Raw genomic sequence first — 18,025 nt, forward strand, 5'->3', positions numbered from 1 at the left:
GTGCGGCGTGGGGCGTTTTCCCAGTTTTTCAGATTGTGGTGCGAAGGTCGCGGTGCGCCTTGCGTGATGCCCTTCCGTGCATTTGACGCCTGCCTGGTACCTGTGTAGAAGAAGTCGTCGCCATATATTAATTCCCCTTGAGTGGGAGCCGGGGACGGATAGGGACGGAGGTCCTGGAAATATGCAGAGAAGGGAGGGAAAGGCCGCTTCCGGCCGCCTGCTTCCGCGGTCTGTGGGGAACGCGAGGCGAGGCAGGCCGCGAAGAGAGGAGCAAATGGATGACCTCAGCGGCGCGGCACCTTGACCTTCTGCAGGGCAGGCCTCGGCAGTAAGAGTTCCACACTCCGTTTTGTGCGTGTTTTCCCCAAACACGTCCCCTCTCCCCTCCGGTTTCCTTGGAAAAGGCGACCGGAGTCAGCGACCCGCTGCCTCCAAGTGTCTCGGCCACATCGTCTCCAGCCTTCCGCAAGTGTATACAAGCTGAATATCCCGAACACAGCTTGGTCTCTTACCTCCCAGTTCCTTTCAGGCTCTGCACGCCTTTTGCACCTACCACCACCAGTTTCCAGCGTGGATACCAGGATGTCTGTCTGGGGTGCCATTTATTGCCTTTCTGGCGCCCAGCACTGACTAAGTTCTGCCGACTGTACCCCTGCAGGAATTCTGACGTTCAGGGCGAAGCTCCCGTTATCACCCCCCGAGCAGCGGGAATGCAGTACCTTTCCCATGGTGCCGTTCCTCCAGCACGTCCCCTTATCAGTCCGTCTTGCATTCAGCTGCCATAGGTTTGGATCACTTTCTTTTATTTTATTTTAAATTTTCTTTTATTTACTGACTTGAGAGAAAGAAAAAACATCGATTTGTTGTTCCACTCATCTATATGTTCCACTCAACCAACATTCATTGGTTGATTCTTGTAGGTACCCTGACCTTGGCGTTAGGTAGCACAGCACTGATCCAGAATCTTTACTAGCTTCCTCTTGCCTGTACATTAAAGGCCAAATTTAGTTATTTATTCATTCACTTTCTGTTTTTTTCTTTTTTGCTCAATCCTTCCACCTTCCAGCATGCCCCCCTATTTATTAAGGTGGATTTGAAACTCTTAACTTTATTTCCTGCTATTCCCCTTTCATTCTCCCTTAGCCCCTAACACTGAAACTTCATGTGTTCATTCAGTACTTAACCACTTTCTAACTTAGAGCTGAAATTATGCATAAGTTGCCCCTCCCACTAGACCATACAGGGACCTTTACCCAATTCATTCCTGCATCTTGCCGTGTGTGACGTTGTGCTTTGTATAAAGTCAGCACTCAGTGCATGTTTCTGGAATGAGTGATGGAACTACAAATGTTCCAAGCCATGTTTTAGAACCATTAACCGAGCAAAAGTGTACAGGATAGCGTGGGTGGCAGATAGCATAAGCTGGGTGTTGGGGAAAGGGGAAAGTGGAAAGACCTAGGTTACGATAGTTGAATAGTCACTGAGCAGGTGACGGGAGAAAAGGATTAGGTGGAATCAGGGAGGATTCCTATTCCTAAAGCCTGGGGAACAGGGAACAGAGAAGGGATAGCCACAGGGTAAGCTGGTTTTGAAGCAAACATAAACCCAGAGCTCAAAATGATTTGTAGAATTTGAGTTGGTAGTGAACTTTCTAAAAGAAAAATTTTAGGGGGGTTTTGGAAATACAGGACTGAAGCGGAAGAAAGAGAAGCTATGCCCAAATATGTAAATGTATGAGTCATCCACAAAGAAACAACAGTTGAAATAATCAGTGTACATGATCTTTTCCACGGGAGAAAGTATTTATAGAGAGAAGCAGAAGGCCAAGGCCTACGCCTCAGGAAATGCCCAGATTTAGGAGACAGGGATAGGAAATATACACTTGAAAAGAATATTACAATAAATATGATATATGGGTAGCAATGTAGCAGTTGAAAAAAAATGCGGAAAAGTGCTTCCCTACCTGGTATCAGGAGACAGGATATTTGGGAAAAGGAGAGCTATTGAAGACCAATTTGCTGATTTCCTCATAACTATGATGGCATTATTCCTGGGTATCCAGGACTTACACAGAAATCAGTATATTTCTTTTCTTTAAATCCCTAAGTGGCATTTGGGAGCTCATAGGCTTCTGAGAGTTTCTGTGGAAAATTCTAGGTATTCCAGCTAATTTTCAGATGAAACTATTGTTGCCCATAATGTTTTCTCATATTATGGTACTTTATCAGTTATATCATTTTCTCACATCATCAGGAAATAATCTGTTCCATGAAAAGGAATTTTCCAGATAACTGACACTTAGCCTTTAAATACCAAAACGTTTTCATGGGAACCACTTTTAATGGGAACATGCATAAAATATACTTTTATGCAATAATCAGAGTATTTGTGCCATAATTCAATCTGCTTGGCAACTAAAGGTCATTGTTATCATCAGTTATGATATTCTGTTGCATGGTAAATGTCCTTGGGCCTGTTGACACACATGGAAAAGATTAGCTGTTGTTAGTTGACTTTGCTCTCTGTTATTAGTGTTATAGCTCAGTATTTTATCTTCTAGCCACTTTAGTAATTAACCTGATTTTACCCATAATTCAAGCCTCCCTTTGACCCTGTGATCTGGAAGCAAAACACATCAGCAGAAGACCCTAAGGAATCCTGGCGTCCAGAGAGCCCTGCATTCTGAGGCTGTGAGTGAGCCAGGACAATGACCATTCTCAAGATGGTGAAACTGCAGTGCAAAGGGGCATCTCATTTAGTCAAGGGCACAGCTGGTAAGTGGCAGCAGGATTTTGCTCAAGTCTGTGCTACTTCAAAAAGCCTCGCGTTTTCCTCAGTGAAACACTGTTTTCTCCTTTTCATTTCTGACTCCACAAATCTTCAGCCACGTTCAACAACTTTGGTGCTGCTGATCGGCCCTGGGCTCTTCCGCTCGGCTGATGTGGACCTGCAGGAGGCAGGAGCGCTGCCCGGCAGCCTCTGCGCCAGGAAGTGAGCACCACAAGGTATCTGCTGCCCTGACTTTATCCTCTGCAAAATGGGAGTAATAATCCTTGCTACTTCTCTGCTTCGTGAGGTTATTGTAAGAGTTAATCATTGCACAGATAAAGTACATCAGGATCAAGTGAAAAATGATGCTGTGTGCATGCTAATGATGACTAGCGTTATTATACGTTACATAAATGTTTAGTCTCTAAGAAAATACTTCGAGTTATATGAGACATTGGTTTAGAATCACGTCCGTACTCCTGTGGCTGTAATTACATGTAGTTGTTTTGACCAGAGATTACAAGATTTTAATCCAGTTCTTTGCCTCACTGGCATCCTCCCACACAAGGAGTTCTTTGTGCAAGGGAGTCTTTTTCAGGAGAGTGTAGAAAGCAAGCCAGTGCTAGTTACAAGTTGCTTTGCTACCTGAGTATTACTATTTACCATAGAAGCCAGTTGATACCATAGGAGAAATCACAGAAGAAGGAAAGATGAGCAATCTTGGGGAAGAAAAAGTTGTGAATTGGGCCTAATGGGTTGGAATCAAAGTCTTTTCCAATTCTAAAATCTGTGATTATGATAGGAAGGTATTTTTCTCTCCTTTTTCCTATTGTTCATTACACAAATAAAGGCACAAATTCTGTTTCCTAAGTAGAAGTGATTTCAACTTGCATTGTAGAGTATCTGCCTATTTCTGTTTCGTTTGACAGGGCTCATCCTAAGCCAAACGACAGCACTCATCTTAAAGATTAGTACCCTTCCTTCACATTTTGTGGCTGCTTTGTGTGCTCCATTGGCTAGCTCTAGTAATCCACTTCAGGGCCTTGGTCCTTCCCAGCTCTTCATCGGATATACGAGTTACACTTAGACGAGACCTTGGAGATGCACAGAGAAGCCAAGGGACTTATCCAGAATTTACTCTCAACCACTCCTTATCCCACCCATACTACCATCATCCTTCCTCCACGTAATTTTCCAGAATCTTTTTCATTGACCTGATCATCACAGTGTGAGTGTTAAAAGCATTTTCTAAGCACTTGAAAATGGCCGAGTAAGTCAGGATCCTTAATCTGAGGGTGAGCTTCTGACATTCTCCCCGTTGTAAGAGGGTAAGTCTTCTGGGTTTCCATCCAGGGTTTGGCAAGTTTATTGTCCTTGGTGACAGGGAGTCTGTTCCACATTTGTGTGAAGCCAACCTTGCCTAATAATCTTTTAAAAGAAAAGTATAGAAAGCCCGATTTTAAAGCAGATGTTCGGGTGATTCAAGTATCTTCAGTGTAAGTGAGTATAACATAGGGAATGGAAAGAGCAGCAGACAAGGAGTCAAGACACTTGACTTACTCCCTGTGGGTTATGGTTGGAGGAGATCTTTCAGAGGATGTGGCCAACAGCTGACACAAGAACTGGACCTAAGTAATCAGGGGCTCCTCACCCCTTCCCCTGTCCTTGGAACAATGTGTTCTGACCTCCATCCCCACTGTCCATTTTCAAGGGTGCAGCCATGAGAGAGGGAGGTGTTGAGACCATCTGGACTGAACCCAATTAATGCCTCCGTACAAACTTTAAAGATTCTGGTGGCTGGTGCAGAGATCTACTCATCTTGCACTTGCCCAAGACGAGCCTCAAAAGTAAGTTACCTTATTGAAACCGCCACCACCTTGCTGGGCTCTGCCGCTTTCCTCACCTCTCCTTTCTCTCGCTGTGCAGGAGCCACTTTGCAAACCAACCAATGGTTATACAAGTCGCCACCTCTCTGGGTTGTTTTTTTTTTTTTCACTTTGTTTCCTATTTCACAGGTAAAATTAAGGTTTCAGCATTAACTCCCTGGGTTCCCCAAGCCCGTACCCACAGTCAGACCGGTTTCTGCCCCCTTTCACCTTTTGTCTTTCAGTCTTGCTGCTTCGAGACATTGGTCTGTCTGCGCAGTCAGTGCTCTGCAGGGCACTGCTCTTGCAGCTACACCTCCTCCCTTCTCTGTTTTCACCTCCCCACCCCCAGGCCCTCCACCCCGTCCTGGCTCCTCCCATACCCACTGCCTAAGCTTGCTCAAGTTTCTCCAGTCTCCAAACAAAACCGACACCCTGGCTGGCCTCAACCCCCTGTCCTCCTCTGAATATCTAGGATCCCCTTTCTGCCCAGGGGGGGTCTCTTAAAAAGAGCACCCCACACCTGCGGTAGTGCAGTGTCCCCTCTCCCTTCCTCTTCACTGCAGCCTTGCTTCTGCCCCAGCCACACGCTGAAACTGCCCTGGCAAGGTTCTCTAACGGCTGTTGACCTAGGGCCAAGTTCAGTGACTGCTTGTCTGGCATCTTCGGTTCATTTAGTATCTGTGCAGCCTTTGACACTTATCTCTTTCATCTCCTTCCTCCCTGAAACCTTCTTCTCAGTTTGCTCGCACGTTTTTCAGGATGCTCCTCTGCCCTGGGACACTGTTTCCTCGCCTGCTTGTCCCCAGATGTCGGTGTCCCCTGGCCTTGTCTGTACTCTCCTTATGTTACCTGTGCAGACCCAGTCTCTCTGTTGGCTTCCAGCTCCGTGCTGATGACTCCAGCCATCCATGCTATCTGAGCTTTTGACTCATAAACACTCCTGCCAACTAGAAACCTCTCTCTGGATGTCCGACAGGCATCTCCAGCACACAGTCTGAATGCAATGTGAGTTCATCTTTCTTCCTGAGCCTGTTCATCCACCTCTATCTCCATTCTTGAAGAATGCTTCCTCCTCGTTACCCATACCAGAAACCTGGCAGCAATCCTGGACTCTGCCCACACACCCAGTCCCTCCCCAGGGCCCGTGCACTTGAGCTCCTGACCATTTCTTCTGTGTGCACTCCTCTCCTTTCGCCACTCTTAGTTCTGACTCTCACCCCTTCTCATACAGACCACGGTGATAGACTCAGCTGGTCCCTGTAGCCAGCTCTGCGCCCCTCCAGACCCTCCTCCATTCTGCTAGTAGAGCGCCCTTCTTTAGTTGTTAATGAAGTATACAGGACAAGAAAGTAGGTGATAATATCACCAGTTCTTGTGTGCCTACCAGCCAGCTCAAAGTAGGTTCTTTCTAAACCACAAACTCGATTGCATCTACCCCTTGATCTGCCCACTTTTCAGTGGTTCCTTCTCGGATGCACCGTACACTCCTCAGTGTAGAATGACAGCCTGTTAAGATTTAGTTCTGCCCTATCTGTTCAGCCTCGTCTGCCACCCTCCCTAAGTAGATGCACAGCCACGTCACAGTGCTTCACGTTCCCGGAAGAGCTCACGCTGTGCTGCATGCTTGCTCTTTCTTCTGTGTGCAGTGTCGTCCCTCCCCCTCTCGCTGGCCCACTTGGTAACCCCTGGTCTGTTGTGTCATCTTCCGCTGGCCTTCCGTAATACCCACCTCCTCGTCCCCAACTCCGATGAAAACTGAGTATTTAACATACATAGTCACATATTTATCACAATGTATTGTAATTTGTTTACTTCCACCTAAATTCTAAGCTCCTTGAGAGTAAGGCTGTGTCTTTCACATCTTTGGCCATTCGCGTAGAGTCTGGCAATATAATGCATAGTTGGTGCTCAGTAAATGTTTGTTGATCTGGCCCCTACCTTCTTCCCCAGTTTTATATTTGACTAATCTTTTACACTGAGCAAACACTCAACCATGTTTTTACTTGGCTCCCCTCCTGTGCATCGCATCTGCGTCCCCCCGGACACCCCTTTATCATGGCACCACTCTATCCAATCTGTCTGTCTTCATGTCCATCTTTCCTGCTGGTACGTAAGTGCTGGGAGGCCAGGGACCTCGTGCGACATCTCTGCCTCCCCTGCACCTGGTGCTGGGGCCGATGCACCCAGGCCGGGAAAAAGCCTCTGTGAACATGTGAAAAAAGGAGTTAGACTTGTTGACTGTCAGTTCTCCAACTGCAGGTTCCAAAAGCAATGACGTAATCTAGAGCTTTGCTCCCAGTAGATGATGAGAGCAGTTGAAACACCAATTCAAACAGTTGGCAAAGACAAAGGTAAACATTTAAGATAGTGAGTCAGATGAAGGTGAATCCTCCCAAAGGATCGGGAGCATTGGCAGTGAGCGTGTCCAAGTCATCTCAGGCCGCCCCTGCGCACTGATGGTGGCTCCCATATGTTCCCTCCCGTGACACGTGTGCCGGGGAGCTTCTCGGAAGGGTGTTTGACAGCCTCCCTGTGACCAAACTGGCTGGAAATAGGCTGAAAGCACATTACTTCTCTGCAGCAAAAAACGCTTTTTCCCCATTAGCACTTCACTTTAATTTGCTCATTTTTGTCAACTAAACACAAAGCTTAGTCATTTATTTTGCACTTGATTTCCATTCACATAAAATTCTAGAGAAAATCCTAATCTAAAGACTCTCTTAGGATTTGTGACCTCACTTATTTTCTTCACTTTACAAGTATTTACCAATATCCAGAGTATATCTGGGCTTCATGTTGGGAGAATGGAGAGAATTTTTTTTTTAAGTGGAACACAAATTTTAAGATCTACTTGAGTCGAACAGAAGATAGTTATGATGTAGCATATGTATGATATGAAATAGTACATGGTAAACTAATGGGGTGCAGGAAAAGGTAATTCCAATCAAAGTATTGGGAGACTTTGGAGTGAGGGGGAGAAGCCAGAGCAAAGTGACAGTAACCCAGAGAAATGTACTAACTGAAGGTGGTGAATCTCCAAGACACACTATGCACAGACGGCCGGAAGTAAGACCCTGTGAGTGATCTGGGTGGATGTGGAGGATGGAGACGGGCTATTCTGCTGCTGAACATCTTCAGAGACTCCACAGCTGCTCCATTTCCCTTAGGCCAACTCCCAGGGCTCTTTGCTCCTCTTCTCTCCCAAGTCCCCTCAGGGACCCCTGTGTAGCACCATTTCTGTCAGTTTGGAGTGAGGTGGTGCCAGCTCACTTGGGGAATGCATGTCTCTTTGAATTTCACCATATCCAGTTAGAAACTGGGGAGGGTTGACCCTGTTTTTCTCTGTGGCAGGTAAGCACCTGCTTTCTCCCACAACTGGGGAGCTGTGCTCTACAGAGATCTGCAGTGATTGTAGGTGGGAAGGGCATTGGCTTTAGATGCAGACTAACCTGAGTGACTTCAGCCAAGATAGGGGCTCATTTTTTTTCTTCTAAAATGACATTATAATGATTCTTATTCTCTACCTCCCAGATTATGATTATAAGGATTCACAAAAGTCAGTTCCCCCTCTTCTTCCTCACTGTGTTTCAGGGAACCATCCCCTTCATCCTGGGCCTATCGCCCTGGCCTGTTCCTCTGTATGGCCTCCCAGATGCTCTGAGCTTTCAGCACAGTGGCTCTCATCAGTTTACTCTCACCCCCCTTTTCATTCCCCAGTTCTGCTGTCTTCCCAACGCCAAGGGTGCTGCACCGTCTGAAGTGACCACTAGTTTATCTGCTGGGAAGGCAAGCCCAGAAGTGGGTTGGAGGACAAAGCTTGTCTTGCTTAGCAACATATAATGGCTCAATGTGGACCTTTATTTAATCCTCACTGCAACCTTCAAGAAGAGGTATCAGAGTTGTCCATGTTGCCACGGAGAACTCGGGGCACAGGGAAGTTACATAATATACCTAAGGTTCATAAGTGGGGGAGCCCAGGTAAGAATCCAGACAGCCCACTCCCTGCTGCATTCTACTGTTTAACCCTCAGAAGCAATTTTGTGGTTACAGAGAACAGTAGGGAGGCAGTATTCTCCTGAGAGCCAGCAAAGTAGTGGGTGCTTATTTCTTATGTGTCAAATTGGCTCTGGGTGATAGGATCCTTTATTTCATCATTTCCCAGGATGTGTCCTCTGAAAAAGTACTTAAGGCTTCATTGCTACTGAATTAATTTAATTTAGAAAATAGAGTAAATTGTGTTCCCTTACTGGTGTTTCTTAAGTCTACATTGAAATATTAGAGGTGCTTTAAAATAATAGTAAAGAACCCTATTTCATTTTGTCTAGCCCAGTGTTCCCCAGTCTGTGGAGTATGGAGCCTGTCCCCGCCACGCACCACCTGTTGACATCCCACGGAAACACCACTTTATGTAAACTTTCTGGAGTAAAGACAAATGAAGAGCTGTTTTAGAAATTGCATTTTAATTAAAAATGTACTGGCTCTATTGAAAGGGAGACACTGAATGTCCGGCCTGTTCTGCCACAGCCCTCTTTGATCCCCCGCACCCCGGGCGGTTGTGGGGAGGGGTCGGTTGTGTCGTCATTGAAAACGGCTCCCAGGCTCCGTTCGGCTGGCCTGGGTCAGAAGGGCCCCCGGTGAAATTTCAGCTCCCAGGCGGGTTGGTATCCAGTGTCTTCCTCTGTGAGCACTGACCTCAGACGTGGTAGATAGAAACTTCCCAGCTTAGTTGCGTACAACAACCCAGCCGGAGCTAAAGGGAGAACGCGATGTCACCAGCTATCTATAGTCATTCCCTAACTGACACCTGGCCGAGGAATACCTGGCTTGTTTGTTCTAAATTAGGACTATATCTCATTGTCATCCCTCGGCCGTGGGGAACTGAGCCAGGGGACAGGGCTGCCAGAACTTGGGATCACCCAAGGCCTTGGGCAGCAGAGGTAGAGGTGAGAGGCTGGATGTAGCCCCGTGTGGGGCGCACTGGGGGAGGCCTGTGTGTGGGAAAGCAGCCTGGTGGTCTGGCCGGCTCCTGGGAGCTCGGCACAGTCTGGCCGGGAGCCTCTCCCTGCACAGCCCCAGGAGGCTGGCTTGGCCCCACCTTATTGGTGGAACACTCTGGTTTCTTTTTTTCTCCCAAATCTGCCTTTCATGGGCAAGAATCACTTCAGGCTCTCACATGCAGATTCCCATACCGGTCTCAGAAGGGCTGAATCGGTCTGTGTAATAAATGCCCTGTGTGAGCTACACCAGGAGGGCAGTCTTGGGGACACTGCTCCAGCTGCTCAGGGGGCGTACGCAGCAGTATTGGGCTCAGTCCCTTCCTCCAGGTGCTTTTGTTTCCTGTCACTTTGTTTTGGGGGCCCAACTTGGGTTCTGTAAGAGTCTCATGCTGTCTCAGAAGGGACCACGAGGGTCTTGTCCTCCTCATCCCCATCTTCAGGGTTCTGCAGTCCTAGGCCCTCTAGCCACGGGCAGGTCAGAGCCAGATGCTGGCACCCAGCTAGAATAAGTATGTGTATGTTTTCTTCCTTTCTCAGCTCAGCCTTCCCCTCCTTGTAATGAGAAGTAGTTTTGAAGAGGCAGTTTGGTATCTTTTATAAAGTTAAACCTCTTATCTGCTCTAATTAGTCAAGGATATTTATCAAGCACATACAAGGTGCAGAACAGGACTGAAAAATAAACATGTCCCTGATTTCTTGGCATTGAATAACTAGTTCAGACTTGGGATAACAAGAAAGTTCTGGAGGTGGTTGGTGGTGATGGTAGTAGCGCAGCACTATGGACATTCTTAATTCCATTAAACTGAACTTAAAGACGAGTAAAATGGTAAATGTCTTGTTACGTATGTGTTTCCACAACGAGGGAAAAGCCGAACTTGTTCTGGAGACAGTGCACCCAAAAACCAACTGAAGAAGACATTTATAAAGTGTTAAACCAGCAAACGTAAAGAAGCACATGAATTTAAAGGGATGCTTGAGTAAAGGAAACCAAACACCTGTACAACTTCTGTACTGTAGGGTCAGAATTGGCAGTTTGGAGAATTATGCAGATGAGAGAAATTCATGTGCAAAGAGAACCACGGATCGTGTGTAATAAAAAGCGCGTTTCCCAGGGGAAGAGCCTGCTGAAGGGGCAGCTCCCGCACTGCGCACCAGCCCGGGTGTGGGAGTGTTTGCTGCAGGAATGGGGCTGAGGACTCGCAAGGAAAATGGTGACGGGCAGTCTCCCTGGGTGGGGGGCGCTGGGGAGGCCTCTTGCTCTGAGTGAGTAGACAGGTCTGGTCTTGACTCAAAGTGATTTTGTGCGAACTGTCCTGGTATATATATAACTCTATAATTACCGAAGGAAAGTCCCAGAGACCCCTGAGGAGCAAGCTGTTGGAGGTGGTTAGAAATGGCCAGAAAAGGTGGGCCCGCTGCCAGGTAACTCATCTCCACCCTGCACAGGAGCTGGGAGAGCGCGGGAGGGGCGCCGTGGGGCAGCACAGGCAAGGGCTTTGTGGGACAGCCGGCCAGCAACCTGCCGGGCAGCTGATGGGAGACAGGTGGTGTTCAGGAGAGCTGTTACCCGCCATGAGGACCCCAGATTTGCAGCAGCGGGGGACCTCACTTGGAACAACTGGTGGATGAGCTGAGCTTTATTGGAGGCAAAGAGGCTGGGAAGCAGAGCCACTGTGACCTCCCAGATGGGGCCGAGGAAGAGGGCGGGAGTGGGCTGTGTGTCCGATCGGCTAACCGTGCCAGCCGAGCCATCCGGGGCCAGTCTGGCACGTGGTAGACCTTCAGTAAGTATTTGCTACATTGAAATGAATGGGAAACCCAGTTGTTTCTATTTTGTGTGGTTTGCTTTTTGGGTTTTTTTGTTGTTGTTGTTTGTTTTGCTCTTAGTTTTCTGGTGAAGAGTTATTTCCTTTTTAGAGAAGAATATATTTGATTCAGCGAAATAACCCAGAAGGGGGTTGGTTGATCACACCTAGAGCAGGATGGCCCCCGGGGTGCTCATGACCACTCTTTGACCCTCACAGGGTCCCTTTCTTCCCCTGCTGACTCAGTCCATCTACACCTTCCTCAGCCCGACCTCTGGTCCTTCAACAGGCCCTTCCTGGGTCAGATACTGCCTTGCCAGTGGCTCCCAGGTCTCCCTTCCAGGCTCTGTGCCCGCCATAGCCAACTGCCTGCTGCACATCTCCTCTCGTTTGTTCCTCAGATTCCTGCATCTCAGCGTGTCCGAAATTGGCCTCACCTTCTCTCCTCTCTGATTTGCTGCTGTTCCTCTCCCTCTGGGATTCCACACATCCTTAAGGAGCATCATTGTCTGTTCGGCATCTCCAGTTGGAAACCTCAGTGCCGCGTGTGACTTCACCGCCTTTTTAACTCATCCTCAGTCTTGATGAGTGTGCGTCAGATGTGGCTGTGGAGTCCCGCCTCACCTGCTGACCCGCCCCATCCTGGCTACTCCAGAAATACCAACAGGCACCTGTCCGTTCTGCTGCCGCCGCCAGTCAGGGGCAGGGGATCCGTGCAACTCTAGTGCTCTCAGAAAGAGCTGGCAGGCCTTAGAATCACTCCCTCCTTCCCTGCGCCCAGCAGAGGCACTGCTCCTCCTTAGCCCCAGAAATTCCTGGGGTTTCCAAGTTCTCGTCTCGTCTGGAGCCCAAAGTCTCAAGAAACTCCAGCCAGTGAGCTAGGGTGTGTGTGTTTTTGTTCCAACCGGTTCCCAAATTCTGGGGCTTTGGGCTCATTTAGTTTTCTTTGGGTGCTGGGAGGCTTTCCCGCAGTGATTGCCAACCTGGGCTGCACGTTAGGATTCCGTAACAACATCAGCACATTGTGACGATGTCACACTCAAGCACATCATATGACATTTTTAGGTAAATTGTCCAAATTACAACATAAATGGGTACACCCATATTATTGCCCTGCCAACCACGTTCAAGCAGGTGTCCCTTCACACGGACCCTGTATTTTGTTTTTTATCCTATATCCCTTCTGCTATTCCAACAAATCAAACTTTTAATTTTCCATACTTCCAAGCCTTGACCATACATGCTAGTAGTTTTTATGCAATTATATTCACAGCACAGCTGTCATATGGATTAGTTTCTTTATGTCATCATACATTTATATATTTTCTTTATATCATGATATAACTTTATATCCTAGTCCATGTTGAATCCATCACCAAGACCTGCTGAGTCTGCCTCCAGTGTGTATCTGTAATCTGTAATCCGCTTCCCTCCATCCTTACCCTTATCTTTTGGGCTGCGGCTAAAGCCTCTTAACTGGTCTGCATACTCTTGTCTCCTTATCTCTTCTTCTAGGAGCCACAATGATCTTTAAAAAATGTAAACCAGATCGTAGTATTCCCCAACCTGCTTGTCAGTACATTGGGATAAATCCCAAATCCCCAACCTGGCCTCAGGGTCCTGTACTTGTCTCCCACCTCCTCCCCTGCCTTGCTAGGCTCACAGCGTTCTAGCCACACGATCCTTCCTCGCAACTGCTCAGTTCCCGGCTACCTAGGCTTTTGCAGTGTCCTCTGCCTGGGACCTTTTCCCTCCACACGCTGTCTGGCTAATGCCTCTTTGTTCTTCGGGCCTCTTAGATGTCTCTTCAAAGAGGCCATTACTCACTCCCGCCTGAGCCTAAATTAGGACTCTTATTCACACAGATCACAGTTTGTGTATTTGTGTGATTCTTTGATTAGTATATTACACCCAATTTCATAGTTCCGTGATAGAAAAGCTGTTTCTTTTGCTGAGCACTTCATCCCTAGTGCCCAGCACAAAACCAGCCATATACACAGTAAGTGATCAGTGTTTGTTGAAAGAATAAGTGTTTTTCTATTACTATATAGTCTAATAGCTACATAATACCTGATAGTTATTCTTTTAATTAATGGCTTTAATAGGACATTTGTTTCATATGCACTTGAAAGAACTGAACTCTTATGGTCAAAAGAAAAAAATGTTCAAAGTCTTGGATCAGCAGCATCAGAAATCCGAACACACTAATAATAACATTGTATGTGGACATAGTGAGCCTCATTTTGCTGTTGAAAGAAAAAATATAGAGATTATAGGTTGTGAAATCAATTTAGTGGGTTGTGAGCAGCACAGCTTTTAAAAATAGAACAGAATGAAAAATGTTAGAATGTTGTAGGTGAGAGGATAAGAATTATTTTGTCAAACTTTCACTTTATGGATGTAACTTTGTTTCCATTTTATATAGGTACAACTATAGGTAAAGTTGAGGTATGTGCTGGGTTGCGGTGGAAAATATATTTCCTCCTATGGGTTGCAGTTCAAAAATGGAGAGGCCCAGATTTCAGTGGCTTTGGGTTAGGAAAGCAGTTTCCAGTCCCAGCCGTCACCTGATGAGTTCCCTGTTCAGGGTTTCACTTGTCACACCTCTCTGATGTGGCTTGTGACGAGGTTGCTTGGAGGGTTGGGTAGACAGGAGACTCCAAGGGCTAGTTTCTTTTTTAATAAACTTTTTGTCTCGGACGAATTTTAATTTATGGAAAAGTTGCAAAGATAATGCGGAGTTCTCTCACACCCCTCATGTGGTCGACATCTTCCGTAACCACGCCATACACGCAAGGAACCACCACTGGCTGTCTCCGTGACCTAAACTCCAGACACTAGTGGGAGTTTTCCAGCTTTTCCTCTTTCTCGTCTGGGATCCAATCCACAGTCCTACTTGCGTTTCGTCTCACATCTTAGTCTCCTCTGGTCTGCAACAGGTCCTCAGTCTTTCCTTGTTTTCCATGGCTGGGATGGTTCGGAGGTGTGCTGGTCAGGGTACTCCCCCGTGTGGGTTTGTGTGGTGTGTTCCTCATGACGAGACTTGGACTGCGGGGTTGGGGAGAAGTAGCACGTAGATGAAGTGCGCATCTCATCACATCCTGTCAGACAGTGCGCGATGTCAGCACGGCTCGCCCTGCTGAGTTAGCCGTGGTCATCAGTATGTCAGCGGGGTGTCTGCCAGGTTTCTCCACTGTGAAAGCTGTAATTTTTCCCATCCCATACTCTGTTCTTTAGAAGCAAAGTCACAAGACACTGAGACCCACCTACTGTCACGGGGTGGGGGATGATGGTGATAAATTCCACCCGGCGGTGGGAAATCTACACATATTATTTGGAATTCTCTGCGGGGAAGATTTGACTTTTCTCTACTTCCTTAAAACTTATACTGGTATGGACTTCGGTACATTTATTTTGTATTCTGTGTTATGATCCCGAACAGTGTGATGTATCGAGCTGTGCACATGCTCCCCCTGACACCGCTGGGAGCTCCTGCAGTTGGCTCCTGCGTCCCTAAGACAGGCCCCATCCTTTCGTTTTTTTGAGCACTGCCTCACTTTCTGGTGTTACAACAAGCTCTAGGCCCCTTTTGTATTCCCCCTGCCCCAGACCAAGATCAGTCAATTCTCTTGACTCTAGCCTTTGAGAGCTGAGAGGCGGCGATGCGGAGGTCACCCTGTTTGGCACAGAGGGCGCACAGCGCTTTCTCTGCCCGGGATGGCTGGGAGGGCTAGTGGGCAGCGCGGGCAGCGCAGGCGAGGGGCGCATGTGCAGCTGCCTCCTGTGCCCTTTGTCTCCCAGGCTCACATAGCACTGTGGCCAGTGCCCACAGTTATCTGATCTGCCCGTCAGAGTTCAGGATGTCCTTCAGGATGTCCTTCAGGGTGATTGGCTGTGCCTGGATTCTGGAAGCCTCTGCCGCCCACAGAGAACAACAGGAATCCCGAGTCCCTGAGCTGGTGCTGGTCAAGGTCCCGCTGCCCAGACTTTTGGGGGCATCTCTGCCCTGCTCACTCGGAACTCTGGATCCATCCAGACAGCAGTGTTTACTTTCCCAAGGCTGCTATTTCACATTGGGCTTCCACCCCACCTCCCCTCTCTCACGCGTGTTTATTAGTGGCCCTGCCCCCTTTAGACAAAGTAGCCTCCAGGCAAGTCCCTCAGCCTCAGTCCCCTCCCCCAGTGCGCCTTCTCCTCTCTCCAAGGCCCACTCCGCCCTTTCCCAAGGGCCCGCCCTTCCTCCCCACATCTTCAGTGTTGCCCTCTCTCACTGGCTTCTCTTGTTCAGCCTTAAAGGACACTCGAGTCTTGGCCCAGACTCTTCTTGGCTTTGCCTGAACCCCCAGCCAGCAAGGAATCTCTCTCCCCGCCTCTTTCACTTTAGGCCTCTTGAAAGAAGATACTTCACCATCATCTCCCTTGACAAATGGGGCCACGGAGACCACGTGGATGGGACATTTTCCTTAAAAAAAAGGGTGACTGTGTTGGCTTCGATGGAGGGGAAGGCACTGAGAGGGAAATGAAGTCCCCTCTTGAGGGACGATGCCAAGCTGATGAAATAGCCCCTGAAGGCTAAGTCTGAAGCTTAGACAGGCCCTGGGTGTCTGGGCAAGTTCCTGGGGCTGGGGCTGGGGTTAAAGGGGAGGGACGGAGGCCACTCCTCACAAGGGACAGGAGGGACACCCATTTCCAACCTTGTCCGATCGACCCTTTCCTCTCCTGGCTGCGTTGCAAAAGCCTTTACCCAGAGTAACAGCCACTCTGCCACGGAGCATTTCACCTCCTGTGGGCTCACACCTCCGGTATCGCCCTCCTTTCCGCTGACTGTGCAAAGCAGCCCAGTGATTCACCAGCCCCACCTGCCTGGCACCACTGCATCTTCCCGAGGTAACGTGGGTGTGCCCGTTCCAACTGTGGAGCAAAGGAAACTCCTGTTCTGAGTCTGGGCGCTCCTCAGTCCCTTGCACCACGAATCTGCCCTCTGATACCCCTACACCAGCTGAGCTGGTTCCGGCCATTTATTCCCCATTGTCACTGCCAGGAACTCTCCCTGGTCTTTGGAGTTCAGCTTACGACACAGGTATCCTCCAGGACAAGTGCGTATTCTTCTCTGGCTCTAAACTTGAGCTTACAGGCCCTGGACAATCTTGTGTGTCTGTGGCCTGGCCTGTTCACTAATTTGTTCCTTTAGAACAGCATGTGCGAAGGTCCTGGGGCTGAAGGTGGGCTAGAGTGCAGAAAGCAAGGGGGAGATTGGGCTGGAGAGGACAGTGGCAACACAATGGGGCAGGGCCTTGCATACGTGTTCAGTGTCTTGGTCTTCACCCCAAGGACAGCGGGAAGGAAGACACTGAAGGGTTTTTCAGAACTAGAGTGACATGATCAGATTTGTAATTGTGAAAATTACCCCGACCAGGTCTTGGTGCCTGCCCCACAAAACTTGAGCAGTCAGCAGGTAAAGTTGTGGTCCCAGGGGAGATGGGGCTGGGGTGGGCGTGGCCCTGCGCCTGTTCCCTGAGTTCTCACTGTCCTGAGGTGCCCGGCTCCTGGGGGTGGTGTGCTCTCAGCAGGAGGCGATCCCGTGGAGGCCCCGTGGGGCACGAAGGTTAGGCTGGCCCCAGTGCCACCCGTTCACAGGGAGCAAGGACCTGCCACATGGATGAGATCAGGAGACTGCTCTGCTGTAGTGCCACCTTCATCATCTCGGGTTCCCTTGCTCTAGGAATAAGGTCAGGCTTGATCAAACCTCCTTGAAGGCAATTAATGACCCTCCAGTTGAGAGCCCTCATCCCATCTTCTCTCAGAGAAACCCCAGTACACCTGCTGTGGGTTGGGGTCCTCCCTGGGCCACCCAGCCTGGCCAGGGGCAGGAAGATGAGGGGACTTCGAAGGGCATGGCCCAGCCCATCTTGATTCTGAAGAACCTAGCGCTTACTTAAATGGGTGACCTTGGGCAAATGCCTCCCCCTCCTGGGGCCTCTCTGTGCCCTCACCTGAAAACCAAGGGGAGCCCCAAAGCCCCCTCCGGCTGCAAGTGAGACTCAGGCAAAGCAGGCGGGCAGGCAAGACACTCGCCAGCAGCACTGTGCGGAGCCCACAGTGGGCATGTTGGGGGGGGGGGGCGCACCGTCACTGTATCGTAAAGCGAAGGGGTCTGCTTGGGTGGCCATTGGCCACCGCGCACTGGCAGCCCCCGCTCCTGGGCTGGGCACACGGCCTGGGGGCCACGAGGTTACGTAAGGAGTGGGGCGGGGCGGGCACCGCCCCAACGCGCGGCTGCCCTGCCCCCGGTGGCCCGGCCCCCCCACCTGCCTGCCCGCGCGGCGGCGGCAGCGGTGGCGGCGGCAGTGGCAGCACAGCCCGTGGAATGGAGCAGCGCCGGGGCTGAGCCGGGCGCGCATGGGCCGCCGCATGTGCTTCACGGGGAGCAGCTGCCGAGCGGGCGGACAGCGAGTGCGAGAGGCCGCCTCGGAGCAGCCGCGGGAGAGCGCCCGAGATGGGGTGAGTGAGCCCCCGCGCCATAGGGCTGCGGGCCGCCCCCCGCGTCATCTCAGTGCCCCAGAGCCTGGAGCTAGTGCGCCGTCGA

The 18,025-nt window shown here is 49.4% G+C and overlaps 2 protein-coding genes and 1 non-coding gene across 6 annotated transcripts in view; 2 read left to right on the forward strand and 1 right to left on the reverse strand.

Moving 5' to 3' along the window:
- WHAMM (WASP homolog associated with actin, golgi membranes and microtubules) overlaps positions 1-18,025 on the reverse strand; it is a 273,660-nt gene that overhangs the window by 175,863 nt on the left and 79,772 nt on the right. The gene's annotated exons all lie outside the window — the stretch shown is intronic.
- LOC119055391 (uncharacterized) lies at positions 21-10,698 on the forward strand. 4 transcript variants are annotated; one of them, XR_008390383.1, is made up of 7 exons: positions 21-785; positions 2,600-2,774; positions 2,885-3,005; positions 3,699-3,997; positions 4,481-4,616; positions 5,520-5,642; positions 8,963-10,698. It is a non-coding gene; the product is annotated as an uncharacterized LOC119055391 (transcript). The 4 variants fall into 4 exon arrangements; XR_008390382.1 differs by lacking the exon at positions 5,520-5,642 and having other exon boundaries at positions 3,699-4,097; XR_008390381.1 differs by lacking the exon at positions 5,520-5,642 and having other exon boundaries at positions 8,963-10,697.
- HOMER2 (homer scaffold protein 2) overlaps positions 17,748-18,025 on the forward strand; it is a 54,662-nt gene continuing 54,384 nt past the window's right edge. Inside the window, 2 exon segments of the mRNA XM_037153592.2 lie at positions 17,748-17,922; positions 17,924-17,940. Coding sequence (XP_037009487.2) covers positions 17,839-17,922; positions 17,924-17,940 — 101 coding nt within the window. The 5' untranslated portion in view covers positions 17,748-17,838.

This window comes from Artibeus jamaicensis, unplaced genomic scaffold, assembly GCF_021234435.1.
Source record: "Artibeus jamaicensis isolate MK-2021 breed Jamaican fruit bat unplaced genomic scaffold, CSHL_Jam_final scaffold_612, whole genome shotgun sequence".
Classification (NCBI taxonomy): Eukaryota; Metazoa; Chordata; class Mammalia; order Chiroptera; family Phyllostomidae; genus Artibeus; species Artibeus jamaicensis.